Source organism: Peromyscus californicus, unplaced genomic scaffold, assembly GCF_007827085.1.
Source record: "Peromyscus californicus insignis strain IS unplaced genomic scaffold, ASM782708v3 Scaffold_14__1_contigs__length_90479793_seg_2, whole genome shotgun sequence".
In the NCBI taxonomy this organism is placed as follows: domain Eukaryota; kingdom Metazoa; phylum Chordata; class Mammalia; order Rodentia; family Cricetidae; genus Peromyscus; species Peromyscus californicus.
In genome coordinates, this window is record NW_026294436.1 from 19,757,257 (window position 1) to 19,776,439 (window position 19,183).

Sequence of the window (19,183 nt, forward strand, 5' to 3'; positions counted from 1 at the left end):
AACAATCATGGAGATTCTTTTCCCACTCTGCGACTTCAGCTGGCCCAGGACACCACGATTTCCTTTTGAGGGCTGTGTATATGTTTTGTCAGTTGGACGCTGAAAGATGTCCGGATTAGACCGCAGGAAACGCTAGAGACTTAGAAATCCTAAAGCAGCGGGGACAGGAACGCGTGAGTGATTTCAGGGTTCACTTGAGTTTTTCACTACTACTTTTCACTTCGGATGCTGTGTGTCTTAACCCCAGGCATGTGGGTTATACGGCACTACCCGGCTCTGACTTAACTCACGTCTACTTAACAATCCGAGAAGGCCGACACACGTATCAGATGAGTGACACTTGGCCTGATGCATCGGATCCACGAAACAGGGCTCAGGAGAATTCTCAGGTTCTGCAGGAAACCACTTTGTGCCTCCCTGAGCCCTTCCCTTTAACCCAGAGGGTGGAGCGCGCGCGCGGTCTCCTAGGAGACCAGAGCTAATTGCCCGCGCATGCGTACAGTCTGGGTCCGGCTGATGCAACTTTCCGCGTGCGAGCCTTCTCTACCCGGAGTAAGGAAGCCGATAGGGACCGCGGGCGCAGCCAATCAGCCGCCACGCACGCGGGTGAGGCAAGTCCGCCCCTCGGGGGACGGGGGTGGGGGGGTGGGGTCCTGCAAATGACGTTGGGTGCCGCTGGGCCGTCGACGTAGACGCCCTCGGCCCTCCGTCTGGTCCGGCGGCTTCCGGGTGTTCGGCTGCGGCCATTTTGGGCTTCGCTTCCCTTCGCCGCCCGCCACCCAGCCCTTCCGCTCTCCCGTTTCGCGCCTGGGTGCGGACCGCGGCCTCCGGAGACGCCGCCGCCGCCGCCGCCGCGGGAGGGACCCGGTCTAGGGTGGAGGAGCGGTGCCGCACGGACTAGGACGGACGTCTCCTTCCCCGGCGGGATGGACGGGACTGCGGCCGCCACCGCCTGCGTGGGCCGCCAAGCCGTGCGGTGCAGCGCCCGCGGCGGAAGCCGCCGCCCCCGGGGCCCCCTCTGCCGGCGCGGGGATCGGCCTGCCGTACCGACTCGGTGGCTGGGCACGGCTGAGGCTGTGTAGGCCTCGGATCCCGGCCGCCCTGACGCCGCCGAGCTCCGCGCTTGTGGCCTGAAGCCACTGCCGAGGAGAGGAGATGGAGCTGGGAACGCTCGGGCCTCGGAAGCGGCCGGCCCCTCGGATGGGCTCCTGGTTCCGGCTGCCCTTCTTCCTTCGGCGATGGCACGCCCGCTCTTCCGAGTTCCCGATGCCTCCCTCTCGGGAAAACTCCGGGGACCCCGCAGTGCCGGCCTCCGCCCGGCCCGAGCCTCGCACCAGGTACTGGACCAGATTGCTTTCCCAGCTCTTTGCCCTGCTGCCTTGCTTGCTCCAGAAGCTGTTTCTTTGGAGCCAGCTTTTCGGGGGCATGATCCCCGCGAGATGGCTAGATTTCGTAGCGGGTTACAGCGCCCTGCGAGCCTTGCGAGGACGGGAGGAGCCCGCCACTTCCGCGGTGCAGAAATCTTTGGGTTCACTGCGGCTGGACTCTTCGGAAGACTTGGTTGTCAGCCCCCTTGATTGGCTAGAGGAGGGACTCCAATGGCAGTACTCGTCCTCAGACCTGGAGGTGAAATTTAAAGCCCAGGAGAGAGCTGTGGACTCCGCAGCGTACACCTTTCTCCTGGAGCAGCAGCTGTGGGGAGTGGAGTTGCTGCACAGGAGTCTTCAAGCCGGTCTGGTCTCCCACCGAGAACTTGGCCCTGCACCCTCTGGGCCTCGCCACGCTCAGAGCGTAGGTAGTTTCAAGGTAGTGTCCTATCTCCTGAACCCTTCCTATCTGGACGGCCTGCCCCAGCTAGAGCTGTGCCAGCAGGACGGCGTTGGCGCTGGCCAGCTCGTGGATTTCCGAACACTAACCCCCGAGAGCTGTTGCCTCTTTGAAGATGCTTGTCACCCCCAGCCGCTGCGTGCCGAGATCTCGGCGACCGCGTGGCAGAGGTGCCCCCCTCTTTCTACAGAAGGCCTGCCGGAAATCCACCACCTCCGTACGAAACGCCTAGAATTCCTTCAGGCTAACCACAAGGGGCAAGAGTTACCCACCCCTGACCAAGATAATGGCTACCACAGCCTGGAGGAGGAACATAGCCTTCTCCGGATGGACCCACCACACTGTACAGATAGCCCAGCACACGCGGTGTCCCCTCCTGGAGCCAGCCCGGAGCCCACTGAGAAAAAGATAGACTTGTTGATGCAAGAAGTTTCACAAAGCCCCCAGGGAAGCAATCCGACTTGCGAGTTACCTGTGGAAAAAGAAGGTGAAGGGGGCCACACTAGTGTAGTCGACTGCTCAGACGTAGAGGATGGCCTTCCTGTTTCTGGCAGACCAGTTTGTAGCAACAAACTGATCGATTATATTTTGGGAGGTGCCTCCAGTGACTTAGAAAGCAGCTCCGACTCGGAAAGTGAGGATTGGGACGAGGATCCCGAGGATGATGGTTTTGATAGTGATGGCTCTCTGTCCGAATCAGAGGAGGGACAGGACTCTGACGGGCTTCACCTTTGGAACTCCTTCTGCAGTGTAGATCCTTACAATCCCCAGAACTTTACAGCCACAGTTCAGACTGCTGCCAGACTTGTCCCTGGAGAGCCGTGTGATTCTGGGAAGTCCTTGTCTGGCAACTCGGATGTAGGAAGTGCTTGGGCCGGGCACCTTCCTGAGACCCCCGAGCATAGTTCTGGGGAGGAAGAGGACTGGGAATCCAGTGCAGATGAGGCGGAGAATCTTAGGTTGTGGAACTCTTTCTGCAAATCTGAGGACCCCTACAACCTTTTAAATTTTAAGGCTCCTTTTCAAACATCAGGGAACAACTGGAAAGGTTGTCAGGACTCAAAAGCATCGTCTGAGGCCATGGTGGCCTTTTCTGGGGGTCATAACTTACTTTCTTGTAAGGTACAACTGTTAGAAAGCCAAGAAGATAATTGTCCAGACTATGGGCTGGGTGAGGCTCTTTCTGGAGAAAAATACACCCATATCAAAAGAAAAAAGGTTTGTTTCTTTCCTTTTACAGGACTAGTGATTTGCTGTATTTTGATATGGTTACTATAGCAGCATGACTTTTCCTGCGAGGCATAGTTACACATATTTTGAGGAAGGCCTCTGAGCTCATGTGCTTGGATTGAGAAATACTCAAATGACCCTTCTTCCCAATATAGAGAAATATTCCTATCTGAAAGGATGCCAGTATATAGATGTTAGCAGGGCTGTCATTTAGATTGGTGGATCCTGAAGTTTAAAAATGGTTCACATGTATTTGTGAATACTTAATATTTTATTTTTATGACAGTGTCTTTATTCCTGTCCATTAGAACCCAGATGAATACTAGTAATTATTGTATTATATAATGATATATCACTACTAATAATAACCCACATAGCAAGTTAGGTTTATCTAGTTGTTTGCCCGGAAGGGAAGTGATTGTGGTGGTGTATGCCTGTAATTCCAGCGCTTGGGAGTTAGAGGCAGGTGGATTATTTTGTGAGTTTTGGAGTCTAGCTTGGTCTACATAGTGAGTTCTAGACTTGCCAGGGATACATGGGTGGGATCTTCTCTCCAAAAAAAAAAACAAAACCAAAAACCAATACTCCTGGCTTTCCTGCATCTCCTGTCTCCCAAGCTGGCTAGAAGTTTCAGCACATTTTGTCGCACTAATGCAAGCTGGCTTAGAACTCACTGGAATTCAAGCTGGCCTCAAAGTCGTGTTGAGCCTGGTACTTCAGCCTCCGAAGTGCAGGGGTATTTGTGAGCCTCCAGGCTAATTTTATAACTTCATGGGACAGTTTGCTCTTTCATTATATTACTATTCAATTTACTTTATGTTCCGGGTATTTGAATTGCTTTATTTCTCTTACTGCTTTTTCAGCTGAAGTTATTAACTGAGAATACATGCCACCCCCAGGCACAGAGATGTCTTTTGCTGTTGAGGGAGTTTCTTTAGTTTCTTAACACTTGCATCAGTGCCTGTCAGATGGACAGTGTTGTGAGCCCCTGGCTCCAGAGGGCCAGTTTCGAGACTATTCTCGGGACAGGAAATATCTAAAGGGTGGTGATCTTATGCCTTGCCATCTAGAGGTGTAATAAGTTATGCTAAAAACTAAATTTTAGTTCACATTTCAGAATGATATATAATGAGAGAGCCATTTGTTTGTTTACTAATTTTGCTGCAGAAGGAGGCTAGTCCCTTGATCATCCTGAACAAGGGGTCTGTCTACCCCTGAGCACATCTCCAATTCTCATTTCATTCTCTTCAGGATAGGCAGAATGCTCTTGAGAGGGAACAGGCAGGAGCAGAGTGGAGTCGAAGCAGGAGTGCTCGGCCTCTGCATGCATTCTCGTTACTGCACTCCCATGCCCTGGTTCCCCCCTTAGCCAACGGGAATCCTAAGATCTGGTGTAGAAGTGTTGCAAGACCTGCTGCTCTGTCTTGTGAGGCTGGGGGTTGAGTCCTGTTAACCATGCACATCACCACTGAGCTGGCTACACCTCCAGCCCAAGTGAGGGAAGATAAAGGAGTAAATGAAACTCCTGGTTCATTTCCATGCCTTTGAATGGCTAAGGCCAACCTCATGTCTCAGATTAAAGACTGTTGACTGAAATACTAGAAGAGGTTGTGCCTAAATATGACAGCTGTTTAACAGCCCCTGGCTACCTGCCATTCTTTACTTGATGGGAATAGTAAGGAGTGGTGCCAGTTTTTCGAATGAGGCCTGAAGACCATGGAGTGTAGAATACTTTATGTACCGGCAGAACAGCAGACTGTAGACTCTGATCCTCGTTGTGCCCCGCGTGCTGTGGGACTTGGGCTGGTCACTGACATCCGATTCCTTGTCTGTACAGTGGTGATGACACTGCTTCATACCTCCTTGGGTTGGCATGAGGATCAAAGGAGAACATTTGTAAACTTCTGTGAAAAAAGTTTGGCATTTGGCAAACAGTATAAAAGTGCTTATTTTATTTATCTTAGTGACAATGACTTGGTAACCACTAGATTGCAATATTTAGTAAGGTGTTACATGCCTACTAATTGTCCTCAGGGGCATTCCTAGGCCTGATGTAAAGGGAAGGAAAGCTATCGGCCTCAGTGGGATTAGCTGATGTAACTATTAAGCATGCTTTAAAGCACTTTTTTTTTTTTGGGTGGAGAATCCCATGTAACGCCTTCTGGCTTCGTGCCCCAGATTGTTCTGCCTTGACATCTAGTGCTGTGGTCATGGGAGTGTCATGACCTTTTCCGGGTTGTAGTGGTTACTTCCTGTATACTTTCTCATATGGGGGAAAGAATACTAAAAAACCGAATTTCCGTATTTCTTTACAAACGAAAGGATAGCAGGGATTACTAATAGGGAAACCCAGAGTTCCCATCTCTGGTTCATTTTTCAACACCATAAAACAAGAATTGGGCTTGAAGAGACTCAGTCTGTGATGAGTAAAGAAATGCACACTGGCCAGGCGGTGGTGGCGCACGCCTTTAATCCCAGCACTCGGGAGGCAGAGGCCGGCGGATCTCTGTGAGTTCGAGGCCAGCCTGGGCTACCAAGTGAGTTCCAGGAAAGGCACAAAACTACACAGAGAAACCCTGTCTCGAAAAACCAAAAAAAAAAAAAAAAAAAAAAAGAAATGCACACTGATTTTTGCAGCATTGTTAGCTGTTTCATTACCTTCATGTGTGGTGGGCACGAAGATTCTTTGTGGTGTCAGCTAGTTCTGAGATCCTAGACTAATTAACATTGGGTTTGTCTTTCTAGGTAACCTTCCTTGAAGAAGTTACCGAGTATTACATAAGTGGGGATGAGGATCGCAAAGGACCATGGGAAGAATTTGCAAGGGATGGATGCAGGTTCCAGAAACGGATTCAAGAAACAGAAGATGCCATTGGCTACTGCTTGACATTTGAGCACAGAGAAAGAATGTTCAGTAGACTCCAGGAACATGTTTCAGAAGACTTCCTATTGTTCAGCAATGTTAGGATGAGTGAACAGCCTGTGGCCCTGGCCCACACTTTCTCTTGCTTGAGAGGTTTCTCTTAAAAACAGATATTGGCAGCTGTCCTTGGACATGTTTTTAAAGAAACAACTTGTATCTAGTGATGTGGTTAAATTGTTTTTGGGTAATGTATCTCATTAGAAACACCAACTCCGATAATGAAGGATCTCTAATCTTTAATCTTCTCTTTTCCTGTTTGGTTGGATGTGGTTTTTGTGACAGAGTCTTACTACATAATTCTGGTTGGCCTAGGTCTGTGTGTAGACCAGGCTGGCCTTGAAATTGGTATCTTCTTGCCTCTTTCTTGTGCCGCTGTGCCCAGCTGGAAGTGATTTTAAATATCCTCCGCTTAATTGAGGTGAAAAGGGACCCTCTGAGTCATTACTTTGCACTTTGAAAACTTACGGAGGCAGGGGGCAGCCGGGCCACATAGTGTGGGCTCTGGGCCAGTCGGGGCTGCAAGCTGAGACCAGGTCTTAAAGGGCAAAAATAAGAAAAGGGTTTTCTTGGTTTTCAAGACAGGGTTTCTCTGTGTAGTCCTGGCTGTCCTAGAACTTGCTCTGTAGACCAGGCTGGCCTCGGACTCCTAGAGATGCTCCTGCTTCTGCCTCCCATCCTGAATACTGGGGTTAAAGACATGCCTCACCATGCCTGGCACAAAAAAGTTTCTTTCCAGGCCTGTAATTCCAGTTACTTTGGAGACTGAGGCAGGAGGATAGAAAATTCAAGGTCTGCCTGGGCCACATAGTGAATTCAGGGCCAGCGTGGGTAGTTTAGCAATACCTTATCTTAAAAGGAAAGTGGGAAAGGAGACTAGGAGTACAGTTGAGTAGCAAAGGGCACCTGCCTGTGTGTGCAAAGCTTTGGGTTCAGTTCCCACTACTGCAAAAGGAAAAGCATTTTCCTGGAAAACTATTAAGGTGTAAGCCTCATATTCAGTTCTATTTTTTTTTTTTTTTTTTTGGTTTTTTCGAGACAGGGTTTCTCTGTGTAGCTTTGCGCCTTTCCTGGGACTCACTTGGTAGCCCAGGCTGGCCTCGAACTCACAGAGATCCGCCTGGCTCTGCCTCCCGAGTGCTGGGATTAAAGGCGTGCGCCACCACCGCCCGGCCTCAGTTCTAATTTAAATTATGCACACTTATCTAAAAACTTTGGGTTCTGGAGTGTTGAGCTTTGCTTGCTTACACATATATGTGTATATATGTACATACGTGTATATATGTACACACACATATATTTTTTCCCACTTTCATAGATTTGACCTATTTAAGGCTAAAACCTATTGTACATGTTACCAACTTAAAAGACATTGTTATATCACTTAAAAACATGGTGGATTCTCTCGCTCCGCCCTCTTTTTTTTTTTAATTTTTCTTTTCTTTTTTTGAAGAATTGGTCTTGTGTGGTCTAGGCTAGCCTTGAACTCACTACTTAGCTAAGGATGACTTTGAAAGATCCTCTTGTTCTCTTGCTAGGATTGCACACGTGTGTGCCACACATCCAGATGGTTTTCTCTATCTAGGTCTATTTAAGATACTTCTAAGGACCACCACGCACCCCAGGTGCAGTACTTTCTTGACTGGGAAAGCAGTGTTGGTGTGCTTTTTAAAGACAGACACTGTGATGCCCAGCTGGTCTGCCAAACTTCGACATGTAGCATATTTGATTTCTTTGCACGCTGTCCATCTGGAAGGTTTCTGTGTTGTATTCCAGTTGAATGTGGCTCTTCATTCAGCTTTCAGTGGGTGGAAATGTAAAGCACTCTAGGACGTAGTCATTGCATTATAGATATTCAGTCTTTAAACTTCAAAGTCTAGAGTTTTCCTAAGAGGAGTATGCAGACATCTCTGAAATTCAGTTTTGTTTTATGTACTCCAACAGAAAGCCAGTGTTACTTATTCCCTGCCTCGGCACTGTCACTTTTAAAACCTGTCATGGTGACACTGTAAACTTGGATTGAGCAGTTCTGAATTGTTAAATACAGACTTCAGTGTCCAGGTTTATTGTGTTCTATTTTATAGAGGAGCAGTGGTGTGAGGTCTGTTCTTTGAGGAAAGCATAGAGTATAGCTAGAACAGCCAGAAAGTCTTAGTGTCTTCCCCAAAGCTTGCTTTTGATTAGTATGTCTGCATTGATTAAGATGCCTGCATCAATTAGTATGCCTGGTTTATTCAGTTAGCTTTATTTGCTGTGTGTATGCTAGGTTGAGGTATGTTTAACCACCTCTTTAGTGGTCAGTTCTTCCCGTGTGCCTCATGCCATGGGTAGTGGGAACACAGACAAAAAAGAGGGCCTCTAAAGTGGTCATGGGGATGAATTTTCCCAGAAGAGCTTGCAGCATAACTACCTCAGCTTATGATCTCCCTGGTTATTTCCGTTTGGTGTGCTCTAAGTCTGCCTCCAGTGGTGACAATGTTCATTCACACACACTAAGAATGCAGAACCCTCATTCTGTGTATTTTGTGCACCTGCATTTAGTGAACCCCAGAGTGTATTGCAGTCTGGAATAGTGCTGTGGAAACAGGCTAGTTAGGAGCAGTGTCATTTGGGAAGCAAGCATGTTGACTTAGGAAAACTGTGACAACATTCTTTTAAAACCAGACTGCAGCTTAGCATTTGATTCAGACATTTAGGTGTTTTGTGTTCCTGAGACCCAGGAATGGGGCATCTGTACATTTATTGGGTGTTTGAAATTTGTTCCAGATTCCACCTTCACTATCTAATGAGTAAATACTCTGGTACACTGCCTGCCTACAGACAGGGTCAGATGGTGGCAAGGACCAAAGGATGCTAACAGCTTGACTGAAGGAGAAGAACCGGGTTACTGTCCTTGTCATCCCAGGCCCAGATGTTACGGCCTCTCCCTCCCAAGGAAAGAGAACAACCTCCAAGGCAAGGCAGGGCCTGGAGGTTTTAGCAGAATATTTTACACATTCAAGTCTTGCAATGGTGCTTTAAAGATCTGTGTAGCATGTGAGAAGCTCTGTACAGATGGGGGGCCCCATTTCTGAGTTCTGAAGTGTGGAAGCCCTTCATCTGTGACTTGAAATCAGAACTATCAGATTTTATTTTTTATAATTTAAGGAAGGTGAAGTTTGGGAACAAGATTTGAATGGGCTTCTTCAGATCAGTGATTTTAAAATTTAAATGTAACTAGTGGAGATTTTATAGCTCAGATTATATTTGTATATAATTATTAACTAATCTGTAAATTGTAATAAATATATTTGCAATTATTAAATGCTGTGATATTTTTATGTATTTTACATTGGTTTTGGTATTATGGGTGCTGTGGATCTGAACTCAAGGCTTCATGCTGTGCAGCACCACCTCACAGCCCACTCTCCAGCCCTCTTAAGTACTTTTATCAGTAGAAACAAGGGGCTGGCGAGATGGCTCAGCAGTTAGGCGCACTCCAGAGGACCTGGGTTCGATTCCCAGAACCTCTGTGGTGGTTTATATGTACGACTGTTAACTCCAGTTCCAGGAGACCTAGTGCAGCCTCTCTGGCCTCTACGGGCACTGGGCATGATTCTGATGCACAGACATACATGGAGACAAAATACATATAAAATTATTTTAAAAGATTTAAAGTAGAGCCGGGCGGCGGCGGCGGTAGTGACGCACACCTTTAATCCCAGCACTCAGGAGGCAGAGGCAGGCGGATCTCTGAGTTCGAGGACAACCTGGTCTCCAAAGCGAGTTCCAGGGAAGGCACAAAGCTACACAGAGAAACCCTGTCTCAAAAGAACCAAAAAAAAAAAAAAAAGATTTGCCAGGTGGTGGTGGCGCACGCCTTTAATCCCAGCACTCGGGAGGCAGAGGCAGGCGGATCTCTGTGAGTTTGAGGCCAGCCTGGGCTACCAAGTGAGTTCCAGGAAAGGCGCAAAGCTACACAGAGAAACCCTGTCTCGAAAAACCAAAAAAAAAAAAAAAAAAAAAAAAGATTTAAAGTAGAAACGGACCTTTTTCCTCATAAAAATGTATTATGAAAGTAATGTAGAGCTATACATACACATTCTTGCTAGGTATTCTTTTCCATTTGCATGTGTATGTGTATGCTGTGCATGTGTGTGCATATATACATGTTCTTGCATGTGCGTGTGCATGGAGGTGGGAGTGCTATGTGCCTGTAGAGGTCAGAGGTTGATAGGGGAAATCATCCTTGATCATATCATTCACTGAAGCAGGGTGCTTTAATCAAACCCAGAGCTTAGCCATGTGGCTACCTGAGTTTAGCCAGCTTGCTCTGGGGAGCCTGTCTCCACCTGAGGCTAGAACTACAGGTAAGCCGCCATGCCCTCCGGGGACCCAAACTCCAGTCCTCACACAGGCAACAGCTTTAACCATCTCCCCACTCCTCTTAATATATTTTAAAAAATAAGAGCTGCCTATCCACTTACACATATGAAAGCTTTTAATATTTATTGGGTCAACTATAATGTGATTATTATCCATCTGAAATATTTTACAGCAGCCATCAGGATCCTTTGTGTATGAGCTTTGTTGAGCTGTATGATCTTTTGAAACTAGACTACAATTTTCCTGGATTTGCTCAGTGAGACTTAAGATGATGTCAGTCAAGGGCAACACACAAAGGCAGCAGAATGAAAACCAGAGGGACCTTTTTCCCGGCCCTGTTCACTTGGAGGATTCATCAGACCTATGCTGCTTCCAGTTGACAGGTTCTGCTGGCAGGCTTCACACCAGAGACATTGTTTTTATGTTTTTTGTTGTTTTGTTTTCAAGACAGGGTCTCTACATAGCCCTGGCTGTCCTGGAACTCACTCTGTAGACCGGGCTGGCCTCAAACTCAGAGATCCGCTTGCCTCTGCCTCTCGTGTGCTGAGATTAAAGGCATGCACTGTTAATTCTTAAAATTTTTATTTTTTTGTGTGTGTGTGGTACACACGCACATGTGAACACAGGCATCCCCAGACTCCAGGGGAATGTGTCAGAATCTCAGGAGCTGAATGAAGTTAACACACCTGTAACTGAGCTGCCCAACGTGGGTGCTGGGAACCAAACTTGGGTCCTCTACCAGAGCATTTTTGAAAATTGTTTTAAAGTTTATATGAGTGTTTTGCCTGCATTTATCTATGTGTACCACACACAGTGCATGCCTGGTGCCCGAGGGGGTCAGAAGAGAGCCTTGAATCCCCCGGAACTGTCCAGAGTTCCAGGACAGCCAAGGCTACACAGAGAAACCCAGTCTCAAAAAGCAAACAAACAAAAACGACAAAAATCTCACTATGTAATCCAGATTGATCTGGAACTATGTAGACTAGGCTGGCCTCAAATTAAGAGATCTACCTGTTTTTAGCTCCTGAGTGCAGGGATTAAAAGTGTATACTACTATGCTTAGCCAGGCTGGCTCCTGTGATGGTTTGGGGTTTTGTTTTAGATTTTTTTTTTTAATGTATTTATTTTTATGTTTATGGGTGTTTTGCCTGTATGTGTGTCTGTGCACATGAGTGCAATGCCTAAGGAGGCCAGAAGAGGGCGCCAGATATCCCAGAACTGGAGTTACAGATGGTTGTGAACTGCTGTGTGGTGGTAGCTAGGAATCCAGCCCAGGCCCTCTGGAAGAACCCATTTCTCTTAACCCATGAACCATCTCTCCAGTCTTGGTTTTTTGTTTTTTTGGTTTTTTTTTTTTTTTGGGACTGGCAAAAATTATTAAAATGAAGTCTTGTTTTTTGTTTTTTTGTTTTTTTTTTGAGACAGTTTTCTCACTGTGTAGTGTGAGTCTTCCTGGCTTGGAACTCACTATGTAGACCAGCCTGGTCTCAAACGCAAAGAGAGCTACCTGCTTCTGCCTCCCAAGTGCTGGAATTAAAGGTGTGTACTACCATGTCTGGCCAGGTTTGTTTTTGTTTTAAACAAAGTTCAGTAGCCAGGCCTGGTGGCTCGTGCCTATAATCAGCACTGAGAGGCTGTGGCAGGGAGATTACTGAAAGGTGGAAGTCAGTCTGAACTCAGAGTGACCTGTCTCAAAAAAAACAACATCAACGACACACAATTTTATCAGGAGAAAACTGCTCCCTCTTTGACTCTCAAATACCACCTTTAAGAGACAACTGATGACCTTATTTATTCCCCATTCCTTCCTTGCCTTCTCACATTACCAATTAAAATTACAGGTTTCTCTGACCTCACCTTGTTAACCTTTTTAGTTATTTCTTAGCTACTCTCCTACCCCTCGGCAATCTTCTTGAGAGTAGTGATCGTGTGAGCTGGAGTCCAGAACTGTGCCTGGGACCTTCTAGTCAGTAATTATGTGTTGAATGTGTCAGTGTCTTAAAGTCACCTCTCATACAGCCCTTGCTGCAGTTTGATCAATGCAGCAATGTCTGATCGGAAGCAAACAGGCCACAACTGTGGGTGGGAATAGAACTTACAGGTCCTTAGGGAAAGGCTGCCGTAAAGTCTAACTAATTTGTAGAATGTAATTATAAAAATCAGTGTGGCTGGGGACACCACATCAATTAATTTGAGTGTCACTAATAGGATTCCTGTTAATTTGTGAATTTAAATGTGAGCAAATCAGTGGGGGCTTTTCTTGTCTAGAATTAATACAATGAATGTATGAAGAATACTGAAGAATACTTAAAACGTTGGATTCCCAGCAATGCTCTGTGAACCCACCAGATGGCGCTGAATCACCAGGCCCGCGTATCTGACGGTTGCTCCCTTGGAAGGTCTCCTTCCCCGGGTGTACAAACCCTGCCTTGCTCGGACACGCCCGCCCATTCAAGCCTGACTCCACGTTCTTGTGGTGACTACCCGGAAGTGAGGTTGGTGCTTATCAGAGACTCGAAACTATATTGAGACACAAACAAACGAGCGAGCCCATTCTTCCTGATACACACAGTAAATGAGTAAGGGGGCCGGGACACTGGTGTGAGGTCTGTCTGTGGGGCTTGTGTCCGGAGTTTTCCAGCTTACCTCCTGAACGCATCCCATCTATGGGGCCGTGGTTCCAAAGGGAGACAGGGGAGAACGCCCTGTGCTCACATGGAGAATCTGTAAGTCTGATAAGGAAGTTGTACACATGACTGGCTTGCGAGGAGGAAAAACCCTCACGAGCCATTTGATTGGTTCCCCACCCCCCACCCCCCACCCCCGCTGTGGCAATGCACAGCTAAGGCCAAGCAGACTTGGGGCTGTCCTTTGGTGGGTTAGTATTGGCTCCAAAGGAGTCAGCGTCAGATCTGATGGCATGCTGTCCTGCGTCCTTGCGTTCTGTGTCCCCCAGTCGCTCCAGGCCGTGTTTGCATGTGATTTCCCTGTACCTGCAGTGACCCACGCAACTTCCTGCAGTATTACCCCACGTTTCCTCTCCTGTTCTGCTTTATTTGACTTTAGAAACAGGACGGGCACTCTCCTTTGTCTGGAAATTTGCATAGGAAGGTCATTTTCTTTCTTTTGCACTTCTGATTGCCATATTTTTTTTTTTTTTTGGTGACGTTCTCCCATAAGTAGATTTATCATAGCATCCTATACACCCCTCATGTCAAGTCGAGTTGTAACATTAGCTCTGTAAACACTACAACACTCCAAATTCTCCTTTTGCTCTTTCATATCCAACCCCGTCTCCAACCTCCAGCGTTTGGCAGTTATTATCTGCTTTAGTTTTGCTACTTAAAAAAACAATTATTATTCATTCATTTATTGGATCACTTCTAATTCTGTATTGTTTAGACATACACTGATTTTTTAACATCATCATTTACTCATTGTTAAAGCAAGCACGTGGCTACTTTTATACCAGAGCCAACCAGGAAATCAAGACACAAATTGCCATCATCAAATCTTACTCTTCAAAGAATGTCATCTCCAGGAGGCTGGCCTGGAAGGACTCAGATTCAACAAGTTTTTGAGGTTGTCTGTATTTAGTGTGGGCACTGCAGTTAATTTCATCTTTGTCTGGAGTCATTATTTGGGTCTTTCCAATAAGATCCATCTCCCACTTGGCAGTAGGTGAACAGCCTTTAGTCACATGCTGCAGTCCCTCTCCAGGCCTGGCTCAGCTCCGTTCAGTCTGGACACCAGCTCTTCCATCCAGCATCCTTGGACCCAGTGAATTAGGTGGAAGTGGTCTTGGCATGGTGCTCCTTCACAGCTTGGTCGAACCCCTTGAAGCTGGACACACTCATCACCTCGAAAGTAGCCATGGGTAGTCTACATTTATTTATTTTATGTGTGTGGGTGTCTGCCTGCATGGTTGTCTGTACACCATGTGTGTGGTGCCCAAAGAGACCAGAAGGGGGAGTTGGGTCACCTGGGACTGGAGTTACAGAAGGTTCTGAGTTGCCATGTGGGTGCTGAGAATTGAACCTGGGTCCTCTGGGAAAGGAGCCAGTGTGCTTAAATGCTGAGGCGTCTCTTCAGCCCCTAATTTTTTAAAAATGTGAGGCAGATTTTCATGTAGCCCAGGTTAGTCTTAGATTCACTATGGGGTTGAAGATGACCTTGAACTTGACCCTTTTGCTCCCACCGGACAAGTACAGCGATTACAGGTTTGTGTCACCACACCGGGTTTAGATGCAGCTTTTTAAAATTCATTCTGTGCGTTTCAGAGATGACTCAGCAGTTAAGCGCACATAAAGCTCTGGCCAGAGGACCTGTGTCTGGTTCTTAGCACACCACATCGGTGGGTCACAACTGCAACTCCAGCTGCAGGGGGATTCGATACCTCTGGCCTCCAAGAACACCTTCACTTATGTGCACAAACCTACACACATGCACATAATTAAAAATAATAAAATAATAAAAATAAGTCTGAAAAATATTTTCTAGATGTAACTCTCTTGAGGATATTTGTTTTGCAAGTATTTTCCCCAGGGTGTGTCTTGCTTGCTTTTTCATGTTTTGGGAGGTTTTGGTTTTGGCTGTGGGTTTGGTTTATATATATATATATATATATATATATATATATATATATATATATATATATAATCTAAATTTATTATATATAAGAATATATATTCTGAGAATAAATTAATATTTTTTAGATTTATTTTATATATATGTATATGTCGATGTGTGCAGGGAGACCAGAAGAGACTGTTGGATCCCTGGAGCTGGAGTTACAGGCAGTTTTGCGTCACCTGAGATGGGTGCTGGGAATAGAACTCAGGTCCTCTGCAATAGCAGTAACTGCTCTTTAACTCCTGAGTCATCTCTCCAGCCCTGTTTGTCTGTTTTTAAGACAGGCTCTTACTATGTAGCTCAGGCTGGATTAAACTTTCCTCAGCCTCCTTGAATGCTGTGATTATAGGCATGGACTACCATGTCCAACTCTATTCAAAATTAATTGCTTAATTATTTATTTAATCTTATTTTTTCAGGCCAGGCTTTACTATGTAACGTACGCTGACCTTAAACTCAGTATGTAGGCTTGGCTGGCTTCAAGGTCATGATTACACTAAGCACAACTTTATTTATAGAACCAGCTTTCTTCCCTGTTCTTTTCTCTTTTAGTGGTGCTGGGGATTGAATCTGGGGCATTGCTCCTCCCAGGCATCCAGTCTATGACCGAGCAATATCCCCAGTTCCTCGATGACTTCTAACAATATCGTTGTGGGTAGTGGACATTCTATGTTTTGTTTTCATCATTTTAAGTTTATTGAGACCCATTTTATGTTGTAGCATATATTCATCCTATGGAATAGTGAAGCATTTACCTAATTACTCTTTATCAGTAAAAACCCAGAAGTCAGATATAGGGGTAAGAACCTGAATGATCAGAGAAGTGGTGGAGGAGCAGCCAGTGATCTCTCTCTTTCCCTCCTTGATCCAAAAGAGCCGAGAATCTTTCTCAACCCCTCCCTACTACTTCCTGTGTCCTCTATCTGTCCTCAGTCCTCCAAAACTTCTATGGCTAATTTTGGTCAGCTAGTAGCTATCACCGCCTTTTGATTCAAAATAAACTTTATTGTCAGTCTCGGGAATGTCAGAGTGTGATCAAAATATCCCACAGCGTTTCCTCCTTTCTGTCTAAATAAAAGGGAAGGTTTTTAACTCCAACACAGTAAAACTATATACAATAAGAACAATTATCAGGTAAGAATTATGTTCACAATGTCCAGTCCATTTGCATTTGGAGAAAATACTCCATTATCTATCCTATCTTGGTGAGTCCAATGTTTTGTACCTAATTCATTTTCTATCCTAGTTTGTGTTTCTAGCCAACCCAAAACTATCTTTTTTATCAAATGTTTTTATCAAAACATTTTCTTAGCTAAAGAATTTAAGCTTTTATGTCTCTCACCCTTATTCACTTTACACTTCTTTTGTGAGTTTCTTTTCTGAATTTGGTAACAAGGAAAACTGTAACTTTAACTGTCTAGTCTTCAACCCCATCAGAGACCAAAGAAGGATATAGTATTACCTGAGTAAACAGGAAGTGCAGAGCAAACAGCTTCCAAAACTATAGAAATGACAGAGACATTTGGCTGCCTGGACAGTCACCCAAGGTTCTTCTGCAACATTAGGACATCCATCTTCAACCTGAAGGCCTATAATATCTGACAGACTTATCTGTGAAGCAGGAATTTTGAAGGACTGTCCTACCGTGTCTTGGCAAAGTTCAGTAGTCGCTTTCTTTTGTGTCCTGCTTGTCCAGTTTGGACAGTGCACTGTCAGCAGTCCAGGCGAGGGAAGTGTCTCACCCAGTGGCTAACTTTGCCACAGTAAAAGCAAACTCCATATGCTCCATATGGACGTTCTTCTTCTTCTTCTTCTTCTTCTTCTTCTTCTTATTATTATTATTATTATTATTATTTATTTATTTATTTTTCTATTATCAGCTTGATACAGTATGAATTCTTATCCTAATAGTGAAATGTTTCACTGAGGCTTGCCCTGTGATTGAGAAAAACCAAAACTTATTATAAGCCAGTCATCCTAGGGTCCCCCCTGCTATGTAGCCTTCCTGGTTCTGTGGGTTGCAGTCTGATTGTTCTTTGCTTTATATCTAGTATCCACTTATGAGTGAGTACATACCATGTTTGTCTTTCTGGGTCTGGGTTACCTCACTCAGGATGATATTTTCTAGTTCCATCCATTTGCCTGCAAATTTCATGCTGCCATTGTTTTTCTCTGCTGAGTAGTACTCCATTGTGTATATGTACCACATTTTCTTAATCCATTTTTCAGTTGACGGGCATCTAGGTTGTTTCCAGTTTCTGGCTAAGTAATACATATTCATAGTGTAGAAAAGGATTGTTCCACAGCAAAAGTGTGATCAAAATATCGCACAACAGTATATCCCAAATATACTTGACAATAATATACATTCCATTGTTGCTAGGTGATGGGTTCTCATTGGTCAAATTGGTTGATGGTGTTGCTCCATGTACCTATCAACTTTCTGTGTTCGTGTTATATCAATAGTTGGAGTGGGGGAATGTAGCTAAATTGGTAGAGTGCTTGGCTAGAGTGCACAGAGCCCTGAGTTCAGGGCTGCAGAATGCAGATGTGGTGGTTCAGGCCCCTAAGCACAGCATCAGGAGGCAGAGGCCACCTCCAGGTTGTCCCTGACTACACAGTGAGTTTGAGGATATGCTGAGGATATGCTGGACTGTGTGAGAACATGTCTCAACAAAAACGGTAGTTGAAAGAGAAATATCCAAATAGCAATTATTATTGTTGAACTGAATGATTTATATATACACACACTCACAACTTCTTTTGTTCATTTGTTTTTTGTTTCGGGGACTCTTATTTGTTTATCTTCTGGATTGTTTTGTTTTGTTGAGACAGGGTCTTTCTGTGTAGCCCTGGCTGTCCTGGATCTCACTCTGTAGAACAGGCTGGCCTCAAACTCAGAGATCTGCCTGCCTCTGCCTCCTGAGCGCTGGAATTAAAGGCATTTGTTGCCACCACCGGGCGTTATCTTCCAGATATTGTCCCCAAGGGATGTTTAGGAAAATGAAGACATATCTGGTTGTTGCGTCAGTCACAGTAAGCCATTAAGTAATATTATACCATGTGACTCAATGTCTTACTTATATCTACACACAAAAATTATGAGCTTCCAATACAGTGATGCTGGATTTACTTCCAAAAGTGACTTTTCTTTATCTTGTATATTCAGACAAAATTTTAGTTACAATTACAGATATTGTGCTAAATTACATGCAGTATTCTATAAAATCTAGCTCTATGTGTTTCATATATGAGAATGTTAATAAAGTTATTCGCAGCCTTTGCAAACCAAAACCAAGCAATTAAACAAACAAGAAAGAATAGTCTGTTTTTGCTGGTACTCTCAACTGCTGAGCTATCTCCCTAGCCCTGCTTCTTTATTTTTAAATCTTTTTTGTTTTGTTTTGTTTTTGTTTTTTGAGACAGTGTTTCTCTGTGTAACAGTCCTAACTGTCCTGGAACTCTCTCTGTAGACTAGGCTGGTCTCATTCACCTGCCTCTGCCTCCCAAATTCTGGGATTAAAGATGTGCCACCACCACCTGACTTTTGTTTCTAAATCATTTTTTTGTTTGTTTGTTTGTTTTGTTTTTTATTTTTTGTTTTTGGAGCTGAGGATCGAACCCAGGGCCTTGTGCTTGCTAGGCAAGCGCTCTACCACTGAGCTTAATCCCAAACCCCTTGTTTCTAAACCTTAAAAAAAACAAAACAAAAAACAAAACCAGAAAACAATCTTCTTTTTCACATAGCTACTATTTCCAGTATGTTCTGTAGATTGAGTTTTTTTCATTTGAGGAAGGACAAGTTTATTTTCATTTATTGAGTTTGAGGGTACAGTTAGTCATGACGGGGCTGGTGGGTGAGGACAGGAAGGGGAAGAATGGCCCAGGAGCGTGAAGCAGCCATAGGAAGGAAAACAGAGAGGTCCTGCCGTCTCCACTTCCCAAGGGTTGGAATTCCCGGGGTGCACCACCAAGCTGGATACCCTAATATCACCATTTCAGGATTCTGTGTTCTCTCCAGTCTTCACTGGAACTTAACCCAAGAGCCAGTTGGAGCGATGATTCTCTCTGGTTTCCTTCCTATGGCTCTTTCAATGTCAAGAGAACTTGATATTGATTCAGGAAAAAAAACAGGTTTGAGCCGCAGCTTCCCATGGCCACCGGCTGTGTGCTCTGAGTAAACTACTTTAGTCTTATGAGGCCGTCTAT

At 45.2% G+C, this 19,183-nt stretch overlaps 1 protein-coding gene, 1 non-coding gene and 1 pseudogene across 2 annotated transcripts; 1 reads left to right on the forward strand and 2 right to left on the reverse strand.

Moving 5' to 3' along the window:
• The first annotated feature begins 707 nt into the window (after window positions 1-707).
• Window positions 708-9,281, forward strand: Ppp1r15b (protein phosphatase 1 regulatory subunit 15B). Its single transcript, XM_052736942.1, has 2 exons — window positions 708-3,045; window positions 5,803-9,281. Exons 1-2 carry the CDS (start codon window positions 1,156-1,158, stop codon window positions 6,082-6,084), a joined length of 2,172 nt encoding a protein of 723 aa, XP_052592902.1. The 5' UTR covers window positions 708-1,155; the 3' UTR covers window positions 6,085-9,281.
• A 4,483-nt stretch (window positions 9,282-13,764) lies between these two features.
• On the reverse strand, window positions 13,765-14,928 carry LOC128109382 (thioredoxin domain-containing protein 17-like; annotated as a pseudogene).
• Window positions 14,929-18,575: 3,647 nt separating this feature from the next.
• On the reverse strand, window positions 18,576-18,649 carry Trnaa-agc (transfer RNA alanine (anticodon AGC)). The gene has a single exon. It is a non-coding gene; the product is annotated as a tRNA-Ala (tRNA).
• Between the last annotated feature and the right edge of the window lie 534 nt (window positions 18,650-19,183).